General features: G+C 43.4%; 1 protein-coding gene across 2 annotated transcripts in view; it reads left to right on the forward strand.

The window, feature by feature from the left end:
- LOC139548056 (transcription elongation factor SPT6-like) overlaps positions 1 to 27,159 on the forward strand; it is a 45,958-nt gene extending 18,799 nt beyond the window's left edge. For both annotated transcript variants that reach the window (XM_071357369.1, XM_071357370.1), the window contains exons 20-37: positions 81 to 157; positions 341 to 476; positions 1,306 to 1,443; positions 19,906 to 20,073; positions 20,854 to 20,981; positions 21,153 to 21,360; positions 21,533 to 21,680; positions 21,908 to 22,050; positions 22,242 to 22,382; positions 22,497 to 22,692; positions 23,002 to 23,240; positions 23,408 to 23,521; positions 23,726 to 23,850; positions 24,354 to 24,466; positions 24,573 to 24,650; positions 25,105 to 25,283; positions 25,410 to 25,633; positions 25,856 to 27,159. In XM_071357369.1, coding sequence (XP_071213470.1) covers positions 81 to 157; positions 341 to 476; positions 1,306 to 1,443; positions 19,906 to 20,073; positions 20,854 to 20,981; positions 21,153 to 21,360; positions 21,533 to 21,680; positions 21,908 to 22,050; positions 22,242 to 22,382; positions 22,497 to 22,692; positions 23,002 to 23,240; positions 23,408 to 23,521; positions 23,726 to 23,850; positions 24,354 to 24,466; positions 24,573 to 24,650; positions 25,105 to 25,283; positions 25,410 to 25,633; positions 25,856 to 26,042 — 2,742 coding nt within the window. In that variant the 3' untranslated portion in view covers positions 26,043 to 27,159. The remainder of the gene's footprint in view (positions 1 to 80; positions 158 to 340; positions 477 to 1,305; positions 1,444 to 19,905; positions 20,074 to 20,853; positions 20,982 to 21,152; positions 21,361 to 21,532; positions 21,681 to 21,907; positions 22,051 to 22,241; positions 22,383 to 22,496; positions 22,693 to 23,001; positions 23,241 to 23,407; positions 23,522 to 23,725; positions 23,851 to 24,353; positions 24,467 to 24,572; positions 24,651 to 25,104; positions 25,284 to 25,409; positions 25,634 to 25,855) is intronic.
- Positions 27,160 to 27,225: the final 66 nt, after the last annotated feature.

Below are 27,225 nucleotides of genomic sequence, written 5' to 3' on the forward strand. Positions count from 1 at the left end.
AGAAGCTCAGATAACCATACCATCCATTGTTGACCATATTTGTTGTAAATATTGTAATATTTGTCCTACCATACCTTTAGATCCACGATATTGAAACCCTGAAGAAGTTTCTGAACAGCAAGAAGCCTCACATCATCGCTATAGCTGGGGAGAACAGGTTTGCAACCCTCTCCTGGTTTCTTTCACCTGTGGCCTTCTTAGACTGCTGTTTGAAGAAGCTTACTAACATGACTGAGGTTGCATCCCAAACAGCACCCTATTCCCTATATAGTGCACTACTTGGGTGCCATTTGGGACGCATCCTGAATGTCTGTAATGTTCCCCTCCACTCCCTGTGCAGGGACGCCCAGATGGTGATTGAGGACATTAAACGCACTGCCAGTGAGCTGGAGCAGGAGTCCTCCTTCCCCACCATCGGGGTGGAGCTGGTTGACAATGAACTGGCCATGCTCTACATGAACAGCAAGAAGTCAGAGGTCAAGTCCTGCCCTCATTTCCCTAAACATGTTTTCTTTATTCTCACAAGACATTTCCTCATCTCAATTTTGTCTACATTGGAGGTTTTCTACATACTGTACCTCCAGAAACGCTCTCTGAGTGGTCCACAATGTGGTTTTTAAATATGTATTATGTATTGCCAATGACTGTAATATTGTGGAGTGAGTGACACTTAAATAGATTTTTCTCTTAACTCTACATATAGTACCAGTCAAAAGTTTGGACACACCTTTGCTCATTCAAGGGTTCTTCTTTATTTTGACTATTTTCTATATTCTAGAATAATAGTGAAGACATCACAACTATGAAATAACACATATGGAATCATGTAGTAACCAAAAAAGATGATTCAAAGATTATTCACCTCCAGGCTGTGTAAGGGCTATTTGACCAAGAAGGAGAGTGATGGAGTGCTGCATCAGATGACCTGGCCTCCACAATCACCCGACCTCAACCCAATTGAGATGGTTTTGGATGAGTTGGACCGCAGAGTGAAGGAAAAGCAGCCAACAAGTGCTCAGCATATGTGGGAACTTCTTCAAGACTGTTGGAAAGCATTCCAGGTGAAGCTGATTGAAAGAATCCCAAGAGTGTGCGAAGCTGTCATCAAGGCAAAGGGTGGCTACTTTGAAGAATCTAAAATATAACATATATTTTGATTTGTTTAGTTACTACATGATTCCGTATGTGTTATTTAATAGTTTTGATGTCTTCACTAAAATAGTAAAATAAAGAAAAACACTTGAATGAGTAGATGTGTCCTAACTTTTGACTGCCACTTTATTTTTCTATTTCTCCAATCCACAGGCAGATTTCCGGGACTACCCCCCTCTCCTGAGACAGGCTGTGTCTGTGGCCAGGAAGATCCAGGACCCCCTGGTGGAGTATGCTCAGGTGTGCAGCAGTGACGAAGACATCCTCTGCCTCAAGTTACACCCTTTGCAGGTACAGACTGAGTTCCAAATAGGGCTTTGATTAAAAGTAGTGCACAAGGGGGGACAAAATGGCGCCGTAGAGAGAACACTGTGTTTCAGCGAGCTCCCGTGGCATTCGTAAATTTATATTTTTTTATTAATCTCCTAGCTTGAAAAAGTGGTAGAATTGGCTAAATAAGTTATCCTACAATGAGTATTGACGGCTATTTCTCAAAAATCTCTGACAACATGCCCAACAGAACTACTAAGAACTCGACCAAAACCACCATCCCTGTAGATGTGCAGGAGGAGCTAGCTAACGTTAGCGAAGCTAACACCATTGCGGATCCAGGCACAATGGACCTGGTGATTCAAAAGATGACATTAGTAAAGTGATTGATGTTAAGATAAGAACGGTCTTGGAAGCAATAGCAGGCCATTCAGCTGAACTACAGAGGGTTGTCAAACGTGTTGATGAGGCGGAAGGAAGAATTGCTACAGTGGAAACTTCAACTACATCTATGGACACTAAGATAAAAGCACTTGAGAAACAGGTGCGCGAAATGGCGGAGCACATCGACGACTTGGATAATCGAGGACGCAGATGCAATATTCGTGTTGTGGGACTCCCGGAAAATTCTGAAGGGACACTAAGAGGCGGAAAAAGCGTGAAAAGCAAAAAACGTTAGAGGGTGAATTAGGAACTCAAGAGAAGGACTATATTAAAACTCCCACTCCTGCCCTATTAAAGGGAATATCAGTTCTTAGATCAACGTTGGACTCTCTCCTAACACAGGACGCTGAAAAGAAAATGAGATTTGTCAGGCAAAAGCTATATGAAAATGGCAATAAGCCAGGAAAGTACTTGGCGTACCTAGCTAAAAAGAGAGCTGACTCACAGTCAATTGCTACTATTACTGATTCTGATGGCAATCATTTATATGAAAATAAATTGATAAATTACTCATTTAAGAAGTTTTATGCAAATCTTTATGCCTCAGAACTGCCAAATGATGCACCCAAATTAATGGAGAACTTATTTTCTAAGATTGAGCTCCCTACTATCTCCGAAGAACAGAGGTCTCTCCTTAATGCCCCTATTACCGAGGAAGAGATAATGTTCGCAATTAAGAATCTGCAAAATGGTAAGGCCCCAGGACCAGACGGGTTTTGTAGTGAGTTCTAGAAAGAGTTCCATGGCCTGATCCTTGAGCCATTGCGTGATATGTTTAACCACTCATTTTCAAATGACCAGCTCCCTCAAACGCTGAGAGAAGCCAACATATCACTTATTCTCAAAAAGGGAAAATGTCCAGAGTCTTGTTCCTCGTACAGACCAATTTCCCATCTGAATGTGGATAGAAAATTGCTTTCTAAAATTCTAGACACAAGATTAGAGGACTCACTACCACTAATTGTGAAAGGAGACCAACCTGGCTTCATTAAGGGCCGTAAGTCATGCAACAATGTCAGGCGGCTTCTTAATGTAATTCAAGCCTACCAACAAAGTGCTATGGATGGTCTTGTGCTCTCCCTAGATGCTGAGAAGGCATTTGATCGTGTGGAGTGGTCTTACCTATTCTTTGCTCTAAATACATTTGGTCTCGGGGACAACTTTATAAAATGGGTGAAAGTGTTATATGATGATCCTCAGGCTGCTGTCCTTACTAATGGGCTACGGTCAAATAGCTTCTCTATATACAGAGGTACCAGACAGGGCTGTCCTTTGTCCCCTCTCCTATTTGCACTCGTTATGGAACCACTGGCCGAGGCCATCAGGGTAACGCCTGCTATACAGGGGCTGCTCATTGGTGATGTTCACCATAAAATAAGCTTGTATGCTGATGATGTCCTGATATTCATCTCTAGTCCCGAGACTTCAACTACATCTCTTATTAATATTATTGAATTATTCAGCGAATGCTCAGGCTACAAGATTAACTTAACTAAATCAGAGGCTATGCCACTTGGTAACCTTCACTCTGTACCTAATACTTCTCCCCCCTTCCCTTTTAAATGGTCTCCCTCAGGTTTTACGTATCTGGGTATATTTGTAACTCCTAAATTCCAGAAAATGTACAAAGCCAATTTTGTTCCCTTGTTTGATACAATAAGACAGTATCTGGAGCGCTGGAACTCTCTCCCGATTTCTGGGTTGGGTAGAATATCCCTCTTGAAAATGAACGTTTTACCTAGACTACTTTACCCAATCCAAATGATCCCAGTATTACTCGCCAATAAGGTAATAAAGGATGTAAATGGATGGCTAAGTTCCTTTATATGGAGTAAACGCAAGCCAAGACTTAAGATGGCAATATTGCAGCTGCCAAGTTCTATGGGTGGCTTGGATCTGTCCAATATCAGGTTCTATCAGTGGTGTGCCCACCTATGTTATATTTCTGATTGGATCACAAACGATGACTCCTCTATTTGGTTAGACATTGAGACTTCTCTTTCAAAATACCCCTTACAGGATCTTTTATTTTTCAGAAGTTTCAAGTCTGTAGAAGATCACTGCAATAATCCTATTACACTTAACACACTCAAAGTATGGAGGTCAGTTCAACGCTTCCTGGGAAGGTCCAAACTAACCTCTGCTCTTACCCCAATTCTTAACAACCCAGATTTTGGTCCAGGATTGCTGGATGCTGGCTTTAACTTTTGGCTTAATAAGGGCATACGCAGACTAAATGACTTATTTGCTGATAAGATTTTATTGTCATTTGAGCAGATGGTCGAGAAATATCGACTCCCAAAGCAGGACTTTTTCCGCTTCCTACAAGTAAGACATTATATTGTGAAGAGCACCACCTTAATTGGTAACCTTGATATGTCTGTCATTGAAAGAATGCTTTTTTTCCCACAAAGGAAAATGTCTGTAAGTCTGTTTTATGATGCTTTAAGGTCCTTTTCTGCTGTCGACACACAGAGGGTGAAACAAGTGTGGGAGAAAGAATTGTCTGTTACTATTGACAAAGAGATGTGGGAGGACATTTGGAGATATGCAAAAACAATATACAGTGGGGAGAACAAGTATTTGATACACTGCCGAATTTTCAGGTTTTTCCTACTTACAAAGCATGTAGAGGTCTGTCATTTTTATCATAGGTACACTTCAACTGTGAGAGACGGAATCTGAAACAAAAATCCAGAAAATCACATTGTATGATTTTTGAGTAATTAATTTGCATTTTATTGCATGACATAAGTATTTGATACATCAGAAAAGCAGAACTTAATATTTAGTACAGAAACCTTTGTTTGCAATTACAGAGATCATACGTTTGCTGTAGTTCTTGACCAGGTTTGCACACACTTCAGCAGGGATTTTGGCCCGTTCCCCCATACACACCTTCTCCAGATCCTTCAGGTTTCGGGGCTGTCGCTGGGCAATACGGACTTTCAGCTCCCTCCAAAGAATTCTATTGAGTTCAGGTCTGGAGACTGGCTAGGCCACTCCAGGACCTTGAGATGCTTCTTACGGAGCCACTCCTTAGTTGCCCTGGCTGTGTGTTTCGGGTCGTTGTCATGCTGGAAGACCCAGCCACGACCCATCTTCAATGCTCTTACTGAGGGAAGGAGGTTGTTGGCCAAGATCTCGCGATACATGGCCCCGTCCATCCTCCCCTCAATACGGTGCAGTCGTCCTGTCCCCTTTGCAGAAAAGCATCCCCAAAGAATGATGTTTCCACCTCCATGCGTCATGGTTGGGATGGTGTTCTTGGGGTTGTACTCATCCTTCTTCTTCCTCCAAACACAAAGAGTGGAGTTTAGACCAAAAAGCTCTATTTTTGTCTCATCAGACCACATGACCTTCTCCCATTCCTCCTCTGGATCATCCAGATGGTCATTGGCGAACTTCAGACGGGCCTGGACATGCGCTGGCTTGAGCAGGGGGACCTTGCATGCGCTGCAGGATTTTAATCCATGACGGCGTAGTGTGTTACTAATGGTTTTCTTTGAGACTGTGGTCCCAGCTCTCTTCAGGTCATTGACCAGGTCCTGCCATGTAGTTCTGGGCTGATCCCTCACCTTCCTCATGATCATTGATGCCCCACGAGGTGAGATCTTGCATGGAGCCCCAGACCAAGGGTGGTTGACCGTCATCTTGAACTTCTTCCATTTTCTAATAATTGCGCCAACAGTTGTTGCCTTCTCACCAAGCTGCTTGCCTATTGTCCTGTAGCCCACCCCAGCCTTGTGCAGGTCTACAATTTTATCCCTGATGTCCTTACACAGCTCTCTGGTCTTGGCCATTGTGGAGAGGTTGGAGTCTGTTTGATTGAGTGTGTGGACAGGTGTCTTTTATACAGGTAATGAGTTCAAACAGGTGCAGTTAATACAGGTAATGAGTGGAGAACAGGAGGGCTTCTTAAAGAAAAACTAACAGGTCTGTGAGAGCCGGAATTCTTGCTGGTTGGTAGGTGATCAAATACTTATGTCTGCAATAAAATGCTAATTAATTACTTAAAAATCATACAATGTGATTTTCTGGATTTTTGTTTTAGATTCCGTCTCTCACAGTTGAAGTGTACCTATGATAATAATGACAGACCTCTACATGCTTTGTAAGTAGGAAAACCTGAAAAATCGGCAGTGTGTCAAATACTTGTTCTCCCCACTGTATATATGTAATCGTACTAGAGCAATCAAATTAAGAATAATACACAGATTGCATATATCCCCAAATCGCAGACATCCTTTTAGCCCCTCTTCCTCTTCTCCTCAGTGTCTTAAATGCAAAACTGATACACGCACCCTAACACATTGTTTATGGTCATGTACCAAAATACAAAGATACTGGTCTGGTGTTCTGCAAGAAATTGAAAAGATACTAGGGGTTGATCTAGATTTGGACCCAGTTTCTTTACTGTTGGGCCTCCCTAGTAGGCATGTTACTTCTGTGGGTAAGAGGAGGCTTTACAACATCCTTACCTTTGCAGCGAGGAAAAACATCCTTTTACAGTGGATTAGTGATAAGGTTCCTTCTATTAAAGATTGGCATAAGATACTATTTGAATGGGTGCCTCTGGAATATCTGACATGTACATTGCATTCTAAAACAGATCAGTTCTACAAAGTATGGGAACCCTATCTAAATTACCTAGAACCTGAGGTATCAGCTATTATGCTGCAAGGATTCTCTTAGAATGGTGGTGATCTATGTATTTCAGAATTACACTGTATGTTCCATGTGTGGAACCTAACTTCTTAGTTTAAATTGAGCTTTTTTGTTTAATTTATGTTTGTTTAAAATGTATGTATTGGGAGACGCAATGATGGGGATGGGGTGAGAGAAGCGGAGAGAGGAAAATGGTGTACGTATGTATGGGTGTGTATGTGTGTGTATGTATGTATATGTGTATGTATGTGTATATATAGTGGGGCAAAAAAAGTATTTAGTCAGCCACCTATTGTGCAAGTTCTCCCACTTAAAAAGATGAGAGAGGCCTGTAATTTTCATCATAGGTACACTTCAACTATGACAGACAAAATGAGGAAAAAAATCCAGAAAATCACATTGTAGGATTTTTTATGAATTTATTTGCAAATTATGGTGGAAAATAAGTATTTGGTCACCTACAAACAAGCAAGATTTCTGGCTCTCACAGACCTGTAACTTCTTCTTTAAGAGGCTCCTCTGTCCTCCACTCGTTACCTGTATTAATGGCACCTGTTTGAACTTGTTATCAGTATAAAAGACACCTGTCCACAACCTCAAACAGTCACACTCCAAACTCCACTATGGCCAAGACCAAAGAGCTGTCAAAGGACACCAGAAAAAAAAATGTAGACCTGCACCAGGCTGGGAAGACTGAATCTGCAATAGGTAAGCAGCTTGGTTTGAAGAAATCAACTGTGGGAGCAATTATTAGGAAATGGAAGACATACAAGACCACTGATAATCTCCCTCGATCTGGGTCTCCACGCAAGATCTCACCCCGTGGGGTCAAAATGATCACAAGAACGGTGAGCAAAAATCCCAGAACCACATGGGGGGACCTAGTGAATGACCTGCAGAGAGCTGGGACCAAAGTAACAAAGCATACCATCAGTAACACACTACGCCGCCAGGGACTCAAATCCTGCAGTGCCAGACGTGTCCCCCTGCTTTAGCCAGTACATGTCCAGGCCCGTCTGAAGTTTGCTAGAGAGCATTTGGATGATCCAGAAGAAGATTGGGAGAATGTCAGATGAAACCAAAATAGAACTTTTTGGTAAAAACTCAACTCGTCGTGTTTGGAGGCCAAAGAATGCTGAGTTGCATCCAAAGAACACCATACCTACTGTGAAGCATGGGGGTGGAAACATCATGCTTTGGGGCTGTTTTTCTGCAAAGGGACCAGGACGACTGATCCGTGTAAAGGAAAGAATGAATGGGGCCATGTATCGTGAGATTTTGAGTGAAAACCTCCTTCCATCAGCAAGGGCATTGAAGATGAAACGTGGCTGGGTCTTTCAGCATGACAATGATCCCAAACACACCGCCCGGGCAATGAAGGAGTGGCTTCGTAAGAAGCATTTCAAGGTCCTGGAGTGGCCTAGCCAGTCTCCAGATCTCAACCCCATAGAAAATCTTTGGAGGGAGTTGAAAGTCCGTGTTGCCCAGCAACAGCCCCAAAACATCACTGCTCTAGAGGAGATCTGCATGGAGGAATGGGCCAAAATACCAGCAACAGTGTGTGAAAACCTTGTGAAGACTTACAGAAAACGTTTGACCTCTGTCATTGCCAACAAAGGGTATATAACAAAGTATTGAGATAAACTTTTGTTATTGACCAAATACTTATTTTCCACCATAATTTGCAAATAAATTCATAAAAAATCCTACAATGTGATTTTCAGGATTTTTTTTTCTCATTTTGTCTGTCATAGTTGAAGTGTACCTATGATGAAAATTACAGGCCTCTCTCATCTTTTTAAGTGGGAGAACTTGCACAATTGGTGGCAGACTAAATACTTTTTTGCCCCACTGTATATACACTGCTCAAAAAAATAAAGGGAACACTTAAACAACACAATGTAACTCCAAGTCAGTCACACTTCTGTGAAATCAAACTGTCCACTTAGGAAGCAACACTGATTGACAATAAATTTCACATGCTGTTGTGCAAATGGAATAGACAACAGGTGGATATTATAGGCAATTAGCAAGACACCCCCAATAAAGGAGTGGTTCTGCAGGTGGTGACCACAGACCACTTCTCAGTTCCTATGCTTCCTGGCTGATGTTTTGGTCACTTTTGAATGCTGGCGGTGCTTTCACTCTAGTGGTAGCATGAGACGGAGTCTACAACCCACACAAGTGGCTCAGGTAGTGCAGCTCATCCAGGATGGCACATCAATGCGAGCTGTGGCAAGAAGGTTTGCTGTGTCTGTCAGCGTAGTGTCCAGAGCATGGAGGCGCTACCAGGAGACAGGCCAGTACATCAGGAGACGTGGAGGAGGCCGTAGGAGGGCAACAACCCAGCAGCAGGACCGCTACCTCCGCCTTTGTGCAAGGAGGAGCAGGAGGAGCACTGCCAGAGCCCTGCAAAATGACCTCCAGCAGACCACAAATGTGCATGTGTCTACTCAAACGGTCAGAAACAGACTCCATGAGGGTGGTATGAGGGCCCAACTTCCACAGGTGGGGGTTGTGCTTACAGCCCAACATCGTGCAGGACGTTTGGCATTTGCCAGAGAACACCAAGATTGGCAAATTCGCCACTGGCGCCCTGTGCTCTTCACAGATGAAAGCAGGTTCACACTGAGCACATGTGACAGACGTGACAGAGTCTGGAGACGCCATGGAGAACGTAATGCTGCATGCAACATCCTCCAGCATGACCGGTTTTTGCGGTGGGTCAGTCATGGTGTGGGGTGGCATTTCTTTGGGGGGCCGCACAGCCCTCCATGTGCTCGCCAGAGGTAGCCTGACTGCCATTAGGTACCGAGATGAGATCCTCAGACCCCTTGTGAGACCATATGCTGGTGCGGTTGGCCCTGGGTTCCTCCTAATGCAAGACAATGCTAGACCTCATGTGGCTGGAGTGTGTCAGCAGTTCCTGCAAGAGGAAGGCATTAATGCTATGGACTGGCCCGCCCGTTCCCCAGACCTGAATCCAATTGAGCACATCTGGGACATCATGTCTCGCTCCATCCACCAACGCCATGTTGCACCACAGACTGTCCAGGAGTTGGCGGATGCTTTAGTCCAGGTCTGGGAGGAGATCCCTCAGGAGACCATCCGCCACCTCATCAGGAGCATGCCCAGGCGTTGTAGGGAGGTCATACAGGCACGTGGAGGCCACACACACTACTGAGCCTCATTTTGACTTGTTTTAAGGACATTACATCAAAGTTGGATCAGCCTGTAGTGTGGTTTTCCACTTTAATTTTGAGTGTGACTCCAAATCCAGACCTCCATGGGTTGATAAATTTGATTTCCATTGATAATTTTTGTGTGATTTTGTTGTCAGCACATTCAACTATGTAAAGAAAAAAGTATTTAATAAGAATATTTCATTCATTCAGATCTAGGATGTGTTATTTTAGTGTTCCCTTTATTTTTTTGAGCAGTGTATATTCAGTATATCACAAAAGTGAGTACACCCCTCACATTTTTGTAAATATTTGGGTATATCTTTTCATGTGACAACACTGAAGAAATTACACTTTGCTACAATGTAAAGTAGTGAGTGTACAGCTTGTATAACAGTGTAAATGTGCTGTCCCCTCAAAATAACTCAACACACAGCCATTAATGTCTAAACCGCTGGCAACAAAAGTGAGTACACCCCTAAGTGAAAATGTTCAAATTGGGCCCAATTAGCCATTTTCCCTCCCCGGTGTCATGTGACTCGTTAGTGTTACAAGGTCTCAGGTGTGAATGGGGAGCAGGTGTGTTAAATTTGGTGTCATCGCTCTCACACTCCCTCATACTGACTGGTCACTGGAAGTTCAACATGGCACCTCATGGCAAAGAACTCTCTGAGGATCTGAAAAAAAGAATTGTTGCTCTACATAAAGATGGCCTGGGCTATAAGAAGATTGCCAAGACCCTGAAACTGAGCTGCAGCACGGTGGCCAAGACCATACAGCGGTTTAACTGGACAGGTTCCACTCAGAACAGGCCTCGCCATGGTCGACCAAAGAAGTTGAGTGCACGTGCTCAGCGTCATATCCAGAGGTTGTCTTTGGGAAATAGACGTATGAGTGCTGCCAGCATTGCTGCAGAGGTTAAAGGGGTGGGGGGTCAGCCTGTCAGTGCTCAGACCATACGCCGTACACTGCATCAAATTGGTCTGCATGGCTGTCGTCCCTGAAGGAAGCCTCTTCTAAAGATGATGCACAAGAAAGGCCGCAAACAGTTTGCTGAAGACAAGCAGACTAAGGACATGGATTACTGGAACTATGTCCTGTGGTCTGATGAGACCAAGATAAACTTATTTGGTTCAGATGGTGTCAAGCGTGTGTGGTGGCAACCAGGTGAGGAGTACAAAGACAAGTGTGTCTTGCCTACAGTCAAGCATGGTGGTGGGAGTGTCATGGTCTGGGGCTGCATGAGTGCTGCCGGCACTGGGGAGCTACAGTTCATTGAGGGAACCATGAATGTCAACATGTACTGTGACATACTGAAACAGAGCATGATCCCCTCTCTTCGGAGACTGGGAGTATTCCAACATGATAACGACCCCAAACACACCTCCAAGACGACCACTGCCTTGCTAAAGAAGCTGAGGGTAAAGGTGATAGACTGGCCAAGCATGTCTCCAGACCTAAACCCTATTGAGCATCTGTGGGGCATCCTCAAACGGAAGGTGGAGGAGTGCAAGGTCTCTAACATCCACCAGCTCCGTGATGTCGTCATGGAGGAGTGGAAGAGGACTCCGGTGGCAACCTGTGAAGCTCTGGTTAACTACATGCCCAAGAGGGTTTAGGTAGTGCTGGAAAATGATGGTGGCCACACAAAATATTGACACTTTGTGCCCAATTTGGACATTTTCACTTAGGGGTGTATTCACTTTTGTTGCCAGCGGGTTAGATATTAATGGCTGTGTGAGTTATTTTGAGGGGACAGCAAATTTAGACTGTTATACAAGCTGTACACTCACTACTTTACATTGTAGCAAAGTGTCATTTCTTCAGTGTTGTCACATGAAAAGATATACTCAAATATTTACAAAAACGTGAGGGATGTACTCACTTTTGTGATATACTGTATATATATGTATGTGTAAGTGAGTGCAGTTTTTTTTTTTTTGCTTTGTCTCTGTTGTTGTATCTCTTAATATGGGTGAAATTCCAATAAAAATACTGTTACAAAAAAAAAGAAGTAGTGCACTATACAGTGAATAGAGTGCCATTCAGGACGCAACTCCTGTTTCCATTAGGCCAGGCATGCTTGGGAGATCATCATCACCTAGTGGTGGCTTTGATGAAATCACACTGAGGGTTTACAGAGATCCTTTAGAAACCCCTACTAAATGGACGATTCCATGCCTGCATGGCCCAATTTTTTTTGGCGGGGGGGATTTTAGATTGTTCTCAAAATTCTCACATAGAAACTTCATTGGGAGGAAGAATGTTTGATGTGCTATGTTTTTTTGTAAAATCATGATGAAAGTGGCCATTTTAGGACCTTTTTGACCCATACATGCCCCCTGTAAGACCCAATGATCTGTGAACCGTACATGATACAGACAACACCTTGGTGTCATCATACTCCTAACTGCCAGTCTCACGGTAATTAACATAAACACGTTTAGCATCTCCTGGCTTCCACGCATAGCCTACAAGCCACTGATGCAGACCTTTGAAACGTCTACATAAAAATAAAAAATAAAGTCTAATAAATCCATTTAATATAGCCCTCACAATCAATCCATTATTTATTTTAAACAGGTCTTAAGAAACATGTTATGAAGAAAATGTTGTCTATTTCAGAAGAACAGAATAGCATACTCTGAAATGACCGTATGTTATGCCCTGATCTAGCTATGCCATATGGCTGTGGGCCACACTAGTTCATTTAGCATACAAGATTGGCTTAGAATTCCATGGCATTATTTTATATTATTTTATAGTATGAAGAATACAATTGAACGTAGCTGAATAAAATAGAAAGGATATTTTCTCCAAATGATTTCCGAGGGAGTACGCACGTGCGGCTATTCTGTGTTGAGCTGTTAACAAGGAAATAGGTATTCCTATATGCTTATTTTAGCAACTATAGTTGTGATACAAACATTGGGCTATACTGTATGTTTAAATGCTTTTATACATTCTAAGGCTGCATGATGTGACTAATGATGATTTGAAAAAAGTTGCATGGAAGGCATGAGCTCTGCTTTGTTTCTTGTGCAGGCTGCACACACTTCATCAGTCTCTCATTCATAATTTGACAAGCACTTGATAATATTCTCACCATGCCTTGAATTTATTGGCGGCATCTCCCTTGTGTGGCCGTAATGCCCCCTTCTCTTGGCAGCCGTGCTCCAAAGCACCTCTCACTTACATGACTCTCTTAGATATTTCAATTGTTATTAGCCAATGCCCGTCACGTGATCGGGTCCTTCTCACAGGCATCTCAGCTCCGAAGTAGGCTACAAGTGAAGACTGACACATCGGGGACGTAACTGCGCGCGTCCGTCTTATCGAATTCCGAGGTGCATATTAAAGAATTTAGTTTTTGTCAGCCACCAAGATGAGTAGGCCTAATGAACAGCGAAAGCACTAGCCTATGTCAATCTACTATCCCAAATAGTACAAAAGTTGACCTATTCTATTGGTCAACTTGTCCTTCTGTGTGAGAAATAAATATTCCAAACATACTCTGGGACAGTTGTGGGATGCGATAGAACCCAAATTACACTGAACAAAAATATCAACGCAACATGTGAAGTGTTGGTCCCATGTTTCATAAACTGAAATAAAATATCCTGGAAATGTTCCATATGCACAAAAAGCTTATTTCTCTCAAATTTCATGCCCAAATTTGTTTACATCCCTACTAGTGAGCATTTCTCCTTTGCCAAGATAATCCATCAACCTGGCAAATGTGGCATATCAAGAAGCTGATTTAAACAGCATGATCATTACACATGTGTACCTTGTGCTGGGGGACAATAAAAGGTAACTCTAAAATGCCACAGTTTTGAGGGAGCGTGCAGTTGTCCTGCTGACTGCAGGAATGTTCACCAGAGCTGTTGGCAGAGCATTTTATGTTAATGTCTCTACTATGATCCGCCTCCAACATTGTTTTAGAGAATGTGGCAGTACGTCCAACCGGCCTCACAACCGCAGACTGTGTGTACGGCGTCGTGTGGGTGAGTGGTATTCTGATGTCAACATTGTGAACAGAGTGCCCCATGGTGGCGGTGGGGTTATGGTATGGGCAGGCATAAGCTACGGACAATGAACACAATTCCATTTTATTGATTGGCAATTTCAATGCACAAAAACACCGCAACAAGATCCTGAGGCCCATTTTTTTCAAGGTGTCTGTTCCCAGTCATGTGAAATCCATAGATTAAGGCCTAATTAATTTATTTCAATTGATTGATTTCCTCAAATGAACATTAACTCAGTAAAATCATTGAAATTGTTGCAACAAAAAAAGCAATGAGGCTGATGCAACAGATCAGAACGTTTATCTTAAAACGTTTATAAACTATTTGGCTATTTCTTCACATTATAAGTACAGCAATGCGCACACGGCAGTAGGCTATAAGCACAAATATTCCAAAATGCAATCAATTAGCTCCCGCTGTTCTCAAAAGTGACCGCAAATGAGATTATGGATGTAATGCTTTATTATAAAGGTGCATATTTATGGTGAAACTTATCTTCCCTAAACTTGAAACTCACGCACCCACTTTGTATACCAGTAAGGCTCTACACCAGTTGTAAAGCGGATTAATGTGCTTAATTTTAAGAAGTAATTTGATCACTTAAGTTGTGATACAAACCTTATCAAAACATATAGGCCTATGGGCTAGACTACATGAGGTGTGCGACTATGATTTGAAAAGGTCACACAGAAAAAAGGCATGTGCTGTTTCTTGCCTTACTGCACAGGCTGGGCATCATTCACAAGTGATAATCCATCAATCACAAGTGATAATACATCATTCACAAGTGATGTAGCAGTTAGGCGTCTTTGTCTTCATCTTGTCGTGTCCCGTGTATTATATATATTTATATATATATTTTTATATATTTTTCTTCGCATATATTTTTTACATTTTTCTTAACTCCAACTTCAACATACTCTCCTGCAACCCGCCTCACCCAATGTGGTATAGATCTGCTATTTTCTTTACTTTAGAACCAGAACCCCCAACAGAAGCTAGCTAGTAGTCAGCTAGCCACTGCTAGCGGTCATCACCTAACCTTTAGCTCGGACAACTCCTGCCAGTCTGCACAGCTCGATTACCGGACTGTTAGCTGAAGAGGTCCATCAGCCAATTTCTTGGGCTACTATACCTATTTTTCCAATTGGCCTGGACCCTTTTACTACACGTACCCCTGCTGATCCATCACGACTGGTCTGCCGATGTAACCGCACAAGGGGGCTACAACAGACTTCTTCCGTCGCAACGTCCCTCTAAGGCCCTTCTGCTAGCCCCGGCCCGCTAGCTGTCTGAATCGCCGTGTCTCCAGCCCGCCCAGCTCCTCACTGGACCCTGTGATCACTCGGCTACACATGCCTCTCCCTAATGTCAATATGCCTTGTCCATTGCTGTTTTGGTCAGTGATTATTGTCTTATTTCACTGTAGAGCCTCCAGCCCTGCTCAATATGCCTCAGCTAACCCTCTTGTCCCACCTCCCACACATGCGGTGACCTTACCTGGTTTAATTGATGTCTCTAGAGACAATACCTCTCTCATCGTCACTCAATGCCTAGGTTTACCTCCACTTTGTCTGGACATTATGCCTTGAATCTATTCTTCCGTGCCCAGAAATCTGCTCCTTTTACTCTCTGTTCTGAACGTACTAGACGACCAGTTCTTATAGCCCTTAGCCGTACCCTTATCCTACTTTTCCTCTGTTCCTCTGGTGATGTAGAGGTTAATCCAGGCCCTGCAGTGCCTAGCTGCACTCCCATTCCCCAGGCGCTCTCATTTGTTGACTTCTGTAACCGTAAAAGCCGTGGTTTCATGCATGTTGACATCAGAAGCCTCCTCCCTAAGTTTGTTTTATTCACTGCTTTAGCACACTCTGCCAACCTGGATGTCCTAGCCGTGTCTGAATCCTGGCTTAGGAAGGCCACCAAAAACCCAGAAATGTCCATCCCATTTTCCGACAAGATAGAACTGCCAAAGGGGGCGGAGTTGCAATCTACTGCAGTGATAGCCTGCAGAGTTCTGTCTTACTATCCAGGTCTGTGCCCAAACAATTTGAGCTTCTACTTTTAAAAATCCACCTTTCCAGAAACAAGTCTTTCACCGTTGCCGCTTGCTATAGACCACCTTCTGCCCCCAGCTGTGCCCTGGACACCATATGTGAATTGATTGCCCCCCATCTATCTTCAGAGCTCGTTGTAACGGTTTCTCCTCCTCTACGTCTGAAGAGGAGGAGTAGGGATTGGACCAAAACGCAGCGTTGTATGCAGACATAAAGAATTTATTTCAACAAGACGAAAATACGAAGAACACTTGAATAGATTACAAAAACAACAAAACGACGTAGACAGACCTGAACTTGAGAACTTACAATATAACACGAAGAACGCACGAACAGGAACAGACTAACCAAACGAACGAACACGAAACAGTCCCGTGTGGTGCGACAGACACAGACACAGGAACAATCACCCACAAACAAACAGTGAGAACAGCCTACCTTAATATGGTTCTCAATCAGAGGAAACGTAAAACACCTGTCCCTGATTGAGAACCATATCAGGCCAATAGACAAATAACCTAAACATAGAAACACATAACATAGAATGCCCACCCCAACTCACGCCCTGACCAACTAAACACATACAAAAACAAGGAAAACAGGTCAGGAACGTGACACTCGTGCTGTTAGGTGACCTAAACTGGGACATGCTTAACACCCCGGCAATCCTACAATCTAAGCTTGATGCCCTCAATCTCACACAAATTATCAATGAACCTACCAGGTACAACCCCAAATCCGTAAACACAGGCACCCTTCATAGATATCATCCTAACCAACCTGCCCTCCAAATACACCTCTGCTGTCTTCAACCAGGATCTCAGCGATCACTGCCTCGTTGCTTGCGTCCGTAATGGGTCTGCGGTCAAACGACCACTTTTCATCACTGTCAAATGCTCCCTAAAACACTTCAGCGAGCAGGCCTTTCTAATCGACCTGGCCCGTGTATCCTGGAAGGATATTGACCTCATTCCGTTAGTAGAAGATGCCTGTTTATTCTTTAAAAGTGCTTTCCTCACAATCTTAAATAAGCATGCCCAATTCAAAAAATGTAGAACCAGGAACAGATATACCCCGTGGTTCACTCCAGACCTGACTGCCCTTGACCAGCACAAAAACATCCTGTGGCGTACTGCATTAGCATCAAATAGCCCCCGCGATATGCAACTTTTCAGGGAAGTTAGGAACCAATATACACAGGCAGTTAGAAAAGCAAAGGTTAGCTTTTTCAAACAGAAATTTGCATCCTGCAGCACAAACTCCAAAAAGTTATGGGACACTGTAAAGTCCATGGAGAATAAGAGCACCTCCTCCCAGCCGCCCACTGCACTGAGGCTAGGAAACATAAATAAATACACGATAATTGAGAATTTCAATAAGCATTTTTCTACGGCTAGCCATGCTTTCCACCTGGCCACCCCTACCCTGGTCAACAGCCCTGCACCCCCCACAGCAACTTGCCCAAGCCTCCCCCATTTCTCCTTCACCCAAATCAAGATAGCTGATGTTCTGAAAGAGCTGCAAAATCTGGACCCCTATAAATCAGCTGTGCTAGACAATCTGGACCCTCTCTAAAATGATCAGCCAAAATTGTTGCAACCCCTATTACTAGCCTGTTCAACCTTTCTTTCGTATCGTCTGAGATCCCCGACGTTTGGAAAGCTGCCCCGGTCATCCCCCTCTTCAAAGGGGGAGACACTCTAGACCCAAACTGCTACAGACCTATATCTATCCTACCCTGCCTTTCTAAGGTCTTTGAAAGCCAAGTTAGCAAACAGATCACAGACCATTTAGAATCCCACCGTACCTTCTCCGCTATGCAATCTGGTTTCCGAGCTGGTCATGGGTGCGCCTCAGCCACGCTCAAGGTCCTAAATGATATCATAACCTCCATCGATAAGAGACAATACTGTGCAACTGTATTCATAGACCTGGCCAAGGCTTTCGACTCTGTCAATCACCACATTCTTATCGGCAGATTCAACAGCCTTGGTTTCTCAAATGACTGCTTCACCTGGTTCACCAACTACTTCTCAGACAGAGTTCAGTGTGTTAAGCTGGAGGGCCTGTTGTCTGGACCTCTGGCAGTCTCTATGGGGGTGCCACAGGGTTAAATTCTCATGCCGACTCTCTTCTCTGTATACATCAATGATGTCGCTCTTGCTGCTTGTGATTCTCTGATCCACCTCTACGCAGACGACACCATTCTGTATACTTCTGGCCCTTCTTTGAACACTGTGTTAACTAACCGCCAGACGAGTTTCAATGCCATACAACTCTCCTTCTGTGGCCTCCAACTGCTCTTAAATGCAAGTAAAACTAAATGCATGCTCTTCAACCGATCGCTACCAGCACCTGCCCGCCCGTCCAGCATCACTACTCTGGACGTTTCTGACTTAGAATATGGGGACATCTACAAATACCTATGTGTATGGTTAGACTGTAAACTCTCCTTCCAGACTCACATTAAGCATCTCCAATCCAAAATTAAATCTAGAATCGGCTTCCTATTTCGCAACAAAGCATCCTTCACTCATGCTGCCAAACATACCCTCGTAAAACTGACTGTCCTATCGATCCTTGACTTCGGCGATGTCATTTACAAGATAGCCTCCAACACTCAGCAAATTGGATGCAGTCTATCACAGTGTCATCCGCTTTGTCACCAAAGCCCCATATACTACCCACCACTGCGACCTGAATGCTCTCGTTGGCTGGCCCTCGCTTCATATTTGTCGCCAAACCCACTGGCTCCAGGTCATCTATAAGTCTTTGCTAGGTAAAGCCCCACCTTATCTCAGCTCACTGGTCACCATAGCAGCACCCACCTGTAGCACACGCTCCAGCAGGTATATTTCACTGGTCACCCTCAATGCCAATTCCTACTTTGGCCGCCTTTCCTTCCAGTTCTTTGCTGCCAATGACTGGAACGAATTGCAAAAATCACTGAAGCTGGAGACTCATATCTCCCTCACTAACTTTAAGGACCAGCTGTCAGAGCAGCTCACAGATCACAGCACCTGTACATAGCCCATCTGTAAATAGCCCATCCAACTACCTCATCCCCATACTGTTATTTTTTTTTTGTGCCCTTTTGCACCCCAGTATCTCTACTTGCACATCATCATCTGCACATCTATCACTCCAGTGTTTAATTGCTAAATTGTAATTATTTTGCCACTATGGCCTATGTATTGCCTTACCTCCTTTATCTTACCTCATTTGCACACACTGTATATAGACTTTTTTTCCTATTGTGTTATTGACTGTATGTTTGTTTATTTTTTGCGCTTTTGCCATGGTTCATTTTCATTCCAGCCAGGTAGGCTATACACCTGTTGTAAAGCAAAGCAATTTTCTTAATATTAGGTTATTTGAGAAATAAATATAGTAGGCTTAGCCTATAGAAAGCTGATGGGAACCTCCTCTTTTTAATAGAAGCCATTAAAACTCTGTTTTCTCACGTAATTGAATAGCCTATAGATTACATTTTCGATTACATTTGCATTGATGCCAGAGTCATTAGAGGGACAATAGAGTGCTGAGTTTGGTAGGCTACTAATGACCATCAGCAGCATTAGAGCTTGAAGAGGCCTAGTTACCGTGACTAAATGGTCACGTGGAATTTGACTGCGGTCATGACTCTGGTCACCGTAACAGCCCTAGCTGTGATTGGTTAATAACCTATAATGTCAATGTATAAAATGGAGAGCCCACTCTCGAAATGTAATGTGTTTAAAGAGTATATTGTTCCAAACACCAAGATGTCTGTAACATGTACGGTTCACGGATCATAGGGTCTTACAGGATGCAGGTATAGGTTTTTAAAAAGGCCTAAAATGGTTCCAAATTTTTTTTTGTGATACAAATTTTAAAAGCATGTTAAACATCCTTCCTCCCAATTAAGTTTTTGTGAGAATTCCCAGAACAATCTGTGATAACATAAATATTTTCGGGCCATGCTGGAATGGAATGACCCAAATGCAGTAGCAAGTCTAGTTGACTGTACATGATAATCATAGTCTGGTTTGAATCAAAGTCTGTGAATCAATGTGTCTGTAAAGAGTGAGTCTAACTGTTCTCTGTTTGCTTCCCACACAGGAGCATGTAGTGAAGGAGGACCTGCTGAATGCTCTGTACTGTGAGTTCATCAACCGGGTGAATGAAGTGGGTGTGGATGTGAACCGGGCCATGGCCCACCCCTACACCCAGAGCCTGGTGCAGTACGTCTGTGGCCTGGGGCCCAGGAAGGGATCCCACCTGCTCAGGGTAAGACATAGATCACATAAGGCATCTAGATTTCAAACATGTTAATACAATGTAATTAAAGTGTTACTACACAGATATAAAAGCAACAATATACCAAGTGTTACCAGATAGAATTGATCAATATACAGTAGCAATATGTACCTATATGTTTTTATTATTATAGTTTCTCAGTACTCTACTGCAGGGGTTCCTCAACTTTTTCACTCAGGCCCCCCCTTCCAGCATTGTGGGAAATCCCACTCCCGCACTTGCACTCGCGTCACATCTATTTCTATGGGCGCAAGCACTGTTCATGACACAAACTGTTCATACCCCTCTTGTTGGTGGAGAGAACATTTTGCAGGTTTAAAGTTTATTTTCTGCAATTCTACACATTTTGTCATAGGGTGCAGAGAAGATTTTGCTGTTTTAAAGCAAATTTTCTTGCAATTCTATACATGTCTAATGTGTATTCATGTGATATTTGAATGACTCAAACATTACCACAGATCTATGGGCAAAAAAACCTAGCAAAAAAAACTTTATCTGACATGGGCTAGTTGATCTGGACATTTCTGACAAGTTATAAATAGCTCTCTAAGGTATACAATGACTGACATGACAAGAGAAAACTGATGATGCACTACTCGAAATTGCACCTTTGGCATTTTGCTATTACAACTTTCAAGAGTAAGTTTAAAGCCGGACCCTGCGCAACCCACAGTTTGGGAACCACTGCTCTACTGTACTGACATCTGAACAGATACTTTTACATGTACACTTATCCATCTCTGTTTCCAGATCCTGAAGCAAAATAACACTCGTCTGGAAAACCGCACTCAACTGGTCACCATGTGTCACATGGGCCCCAAGGTCTTCATCAACTGTGCTGGTTTCATCAAGATTGACACAGCTTCACTTGGAGACAGGTCGGTCTCAGAACATTGGACATGGTCATTCATGCAATACTGCAGAAAATTCCTGAGACTAAAAACCATATTTTGTTTTTAAATTTAACTCATAATAGTAACATTCACTACTACTTTTATTGACATCATCACACAGCCAATTCACTAAATAGTGTCTTTCCCTACCTGCAGTACTGACTCCTATATTGAGGTTCTGGATGGATCGCGGGTGCACCCAGAGACCTACGAGTGGGCCAGGAAGATGGCCGTGGATGCCCTGGAGTACGATGAGTCAGCGGAGGACGCCAACCCGGCCGGAGCACTGGAGGAGATCCTGGAAAACCCGGAGCGGCTCAAAGACCTAGACTTGGACGCCTTTGCTGAGGAGCTGGAAAGACAGGTCAGTGTGGGAGATGTCGGCTGCATCCCAGAAGTAGTGCACTATATAGGGAATAGGGTGCCATTTGGAACACATCCGTTATCCTACTCTGGGTGGTTATGAAGAGCTTGCATCCTCTTCCTGATCTGAGGACATTGTAGTGTTCACTGTTTGAGACTCTCTGTGTCCACAGGGCTATGGTAACAAGGGCATCACCCTGTATGACATCCGTGCTGAGCTGAGCTGCAGGTACAAAGACCTGAGGTCCACCTACAGAGGACCTAACACAGAGGAGATCTTCAACCTGCTCACCAAGGAGACACCAGAGACCTTTTACATCGGTACGTAATGTTCCTTCTCAACCAGGGCCTTATTGATATCTCTTTCAAAATGATGGGTTAACACGCACACTACCATGCTTTTTTGGTGCAGGGAGTCACAGCCCTGCACCAATGTGCAGGGAGTCACAGCCACTATGTGGACATAGTAGAAAACATGTATAACTCCCTTATTGGTATCTCAACACTGTTTTCATGGTCTCGGTCTGTCTGTCTTCGTGGCTCTCTAGGTAAACTGATCACCAGTGTGGTGACAGGCATTGCTCACCGCCGCCCCCAGGGTGAGAGTTATGACCAGGCCATAAGGAATGATGAGACAGGTCTGTGGCAGTGTCCTTTCTGTCAGCAGGATAACTTCCCTGAGCTCAGCGAGGTGAGAATCTGATATGCTCCATATTCTGCTACAATCTATACTCGCACACTGTGAGTGACAGCCCATCTGAAGAGTGGTGGGTTATCGGGTTTTAAGTTCCTAGATTATTGTTATTTGTTGCTATAGTTTTATTGACCACAGCTGTCTTTTTGATCAACAAAGTCTGACATAGCCTCTGTTTTCTTTGGCAGGTGTGGAATCATTTTGACAGTGGCTCCTGCCCTGGCCAAGCTATTGGGGTCCGCTGTCGCATGGACAACGGAGTCACCGGCTTTATCCCAACCAAGTTCCTCAGTGACAAAGTGGTCAAGCACCCTGAAGAAAGGGTTAAGGTATTACTGTAGTTTCCCCCCAAATATCTCTCGATTTCAGTATAACTAACAGTCAATTACCAAAGTCATAACACTTTATAAAAGTCATATAACACTAACTTGAACCTGCTGTAGGTGGGCATGACAGTGCACTGCAGGATCATGAAGATTGACATTGAGAAGCTCAGTGTGGATCTGACCTGTCGGACGTCAGACCTGTCGGATAAGAACAATGAGTGGAAGCTTCCCAAGGACACCTACTACGACTTTGACACTGAGACAGAGGATGTGAAGCAGGAGGAGGAGGCCAAGAAGAAACAGCAGAGAACAAGTGTGAACCTGTCTGAGATCTTACTGTACAACTCTAGATGGAGAACATAGCTGGAATTGATAAATGGATAAAATTACATTATTGATTCATCTTTTATTATTGGTTGATTTTGGTAATGGTAGTAAGAGTAGATTTTAGGCTAGTTTCCGGGACACAGATTAAGCCTAGTCCTGGAATAAGAAGCATGGTCATTGGAAATGTTCAATTTAAAGTGTTTTTTAGTCCAGGACTAGGCTACATCTGTGTCTGGGAAAGCAGGCCTAATAATATAATACCAAATGCTAAAATACATATTTCCACTCCCTGAAGCCTACATCAAGAGGGTGATAGCCCACCCATCGTTCCATAACATCAACTTCAAGCAGGCAGAGAAGATGATGGAGTCCATGGACCAGGGAGATGTGATCATCAGGCCCAGCAGTAAGGGAGAGAACCACCTGACTGTTACTTGGAAGGTTGCTGATGGCATCTACCAGCACATTGACGTACGAGAGGAGGGCAAGGAGAACGCCTTCAGCCTGGGACATACCCTGTGGATCAACACTGAGGTCAGCTCCATTCACAGGCTTCTTCATTATGAAGCAGTATATGCCTGTATGAATATAATTATGTGCGTCCCTATATAATCCACAGAAGTAGTGCACTATGTAGGGATTAGGGCGCCATTTGGCATGAAACCAATGTGTTTCACTAGGTTGTTTGACCTTTTTCTCAGGAATTTGAAGATCTGGATGAAATCACAGCCAGATACGTTCAACCAATGGCTGCATTTGCTCGCGATCTACTTGGTCACAAGTATTTTCAAGAATGCAATGGTGGAGACCGAAAGGTAGGAACAAGGATATACTTTCTTTCAATTCACAGTATCATTGTGTATGAATGTGTATTTATGTGTGTATAAGTCTATCTGCCAGTGTGTGTGTGTGTGTTTGAGAGAGAGAGAATAAGAGTTTCAAAGAGACAGATGGGATAGAAACCTTTTCAATTCTCTTCGATTGATCATCAGCTGCCATCCCTGTTTTTTGAATTGCAGAAAATGGAGGAGGTCTTGGTGAAAAGCAAGAAGGAAAAGCCTACATTCATCCCCTACTATGTGTCTGCCTGTAGAGAGCTGCCAGGGAAGTTTCTGCTCGGTTACCAGCCCCGCGGAAAACCAAGGTTACCTCAGGATTGCCAACCACACTAGCCGCTGCCTTTGTCATTCAAATAAACACCCATTCATACAATGCATGAATTTGCATAGATATAGAAATGCTGGAGATGTACTTGGCTTCATTTTCTTTCATGTGCAATTGACACCCTAAAGAAAAAGCTCTCGTGTTGGAAATGGAACTGCCTCATCCCCAAAACCCAAACACAGAATGTGTGTCAGTACAGTAGGGGAAGCATAAAGCACCTTTTTGTCTCTGCCGCTGTTGCCTGCCAAGAGAAAGAGTGATTATTGGTGCTTGTTTAGAGACATGAAAGGACATAAACATTAACCCTTATTTACTTCTCTCTCACTCGCTCAGGAGGGTTTGTCACATGTATCCACAGTAATCATCACTGTTCAGTGAACTTTCATAAAGTACTATACTGTGGTGTTGTAATGTAATGTCACAATGTACTGTCATTGTTATATTGTCATAATCAGAATGGCATGACTTTTCTCTGGCATGCAGGGTTGAGTTTGTGACTGTCACGCCTGAGGGGTTCAGATACAGAGGCCAGATTTTTCCCACAGTCAATGGACTCTTCCGCTGGTTCAAAGACCATTTCCAGGAGCCAGTGGCAGGTCAGAGCCTACACAGAATGCCACACAATGAAACCTACAGTCCAGGGTAATCGTGCTCTAATAATGGATCACTTCTGTTATCTGATATTTGGTATTTCTCCTACAGGGATTACTCCCAGCAGTAGCAGTAGAACACGAACCCCAGCCTCTGTCAATGCCACGCCAGCCAATATTAACATTGCAGGTCAGTTTAGTGCTGGGACGATACCAGTATCGCCATATTTTTTCCATGGCAAAAAGGAAAACACGAAGCAGATTAAACTCTTTGGTTATTTAAAAACCTGCTGTATGTAGAATATTGTGTGCTATAGCTTGGTAAAAAATGAATACATGTGACTCTGGATGACAACATAATTATGTTTGTTTCCAGCATTAGGGCTGTTTTCCTAAAGAAGTTAAATCTGCGTTGTGCTTTGTTTCCTTGCCACGATATTAACGAGTATCGTGATACTGGTATTGTCCCGGCCCTATGTCAGTTATTGTGTATACTCACTCCCCAGGATTTCTATGGCTATGATATACTGTATGTTACCTCAATTGGTTTTTAACATTTCATACATCCTAAGGTTGAAATCGTCAGCATTTTAAGGACTTTTAAGTTGTATGTGTTATGTATGCCCTGTGTGTCTGTCACTCAGATCTGACTCGTGCAGTGAACGCCCTCCCTCAGAACATGACCTCTCAGATGTTCAGTGCCATTGCCGCGGTAACGGGCCAGGGCCAGAACCCCAACACCACACCTGCCGGATGGGCATCCAGCCAGTACGGCTATACTGGTGGCAGCAGCGGCGGAGGGGGGAGCAGCAGCGCCTATCATGTACGTTTGGAATACACAGACGCTTACTGTATATCTGAATGTCACAATCACAAAAACTTTGGACTTTCATCTCTATCAGTTTTTCATATTTCTGTTCAACATGAGCCCTTCTTTTTTCTGTCCCAGGTGTTTGCCACACCAGCTCAGCAGCCCATTGCTACTCCCCTTCTGACGCCCAGCTATTCATACACCACCCCCACCCCCAGCCAGCAGCAGACTATCACCACGCCCCAGTACCCCAGCAGCACTCCCCAGTCCTCACACGGATCACACGGACATGGACACCGCCCTTCCTCCTCCACACCATCATCAACATCCTCCTCCCGCCACCACAGGACACCAACACCAAAGTAAGTCACCTCTCAAAACTAGCTCTTAGACAGAATTATCCAATAGAGAAACTATGGGTCATTCAAATTGAGAGATTATGGTCCATGTATGTAGCTGCGTACTTACAGAAGTTTCCAACGGCAGATAACTTACCTCTAATTGTTCAGGAACCATACAACTGCTACATTGCGAGTGAGTAAGTAAATAGTGAGTTATCTTCTCTCCCTGCTCCCAACCCTCAGGGCAACTTCCCACACAGCGGTGGACTGGGGAAAGATGGCCGAGCAGTGGCTCCAGGAGAAAGAGGCAGAGCGCAAAAAGACGAGGCCCAGAATGACTCCACGACCTTCTCCCAGCCCCATGATCGAGAGCACTCCCATGTCCCTCGCTGGAGACGCCACACCACTGCTGGATGAGATGGATCGCTAGGTCCAGAGTAGACTTTCCTTCTCCTGATCCCACTGTTACTCACCCCTACTGTACTGTATATGAACTGGACTCATTATATATTACTGCATACACTTCACTGCTTCAGTTGGTCACATTGAAGGATAAGATGATGGTGACCAACATGGATGACTGAATTGCACGTGGAAAATGTATTTGATAACAGTGGTTTGTTTCAAATTCACCTAAAGAAGATGGTTGGAAACGTTGATTATCACTTCTTTGGTAGCACTGTTTCTCGCTTGCAATTTTAGTGGAATGTACTGGAAACAATGAAAACTGCATGCCTTGTTTAAACCAGGTTTTAAGCGTATTAACTTCAAATGCATGTGATGCAACAAAAACCAATGAAAACTATTTATTTCTGAATCACACCCGAGGTTACTGTAACATATGCTATATGAATATTAACTATCTCTCAGTAGGGGTTTGAAAAGGCAATTTGTAGTACCATGTATATTATATCTATACCATTTTATCTTTGTCACATGAGTCTTAGGCCATTTTAATCACGTGTAAGTTTCTGGATTCATATCCAGTTGCTGCTTGGTGTATTGCCTGAGAGCTGACTAGGTATAGGTTTTAGCCTACATTAGCTATACAGGCTTCATGTCTACTCTGAGTGTAACACAATGAAGAACATTGACAGTATTACTTGGAAGTGTTGAACAGAATAAGTATAGGACCTCAAGCACTTTTACTAACTGTATTTTTTTTTTTACTTTGAATGTTTTTAGTATTTTTAAATGCATTGCCAACTGAAACATGTTGTGGTCTGTGCATACTGTGCTACATCAGCATATTCACATTACAGCTACTGTCCCGTAATATACAGTACACTTAAATGTTATCCTCTGTCAATGTATTTAACCCATATGAATGTATTTTAAACCTATCAAATTCACTTCCTGTAGTTGAAGTCAACTCATGTAAGAACAGTGTCAGTTATTTTTAGTATTCATCATGTTCTCATGTAATCCACAAACAAAATGAGTCCATAACAAATAAGAGATCTATCAGTGCCAGCCTGCAGTACTAATTAAAGCTGTATGTTAGCATTGTTGAATGCCTTTCCTTCATAAAAATGTCAAATACAGAAGACTCTCTTGTTTCTTTGCCAACTGCGAACAATTGTTCCTCTCAAGTAGTCAGACCATACAAAATA

This window comes from Salvelinus alpinus, chromosome 21 (genome assembly GCF_045679555.1).
Source record: "Salvelinus alpinus chromosome 21, SLU_Salpinus.1, whole genome shotgun sequence".
Lineage (NCBI taxonomy): Eukaryota > Metazoa > Chordata > Actinopteri > Salmoniformes > Salmonidae > Salvelinus > Salvelinus alpinus.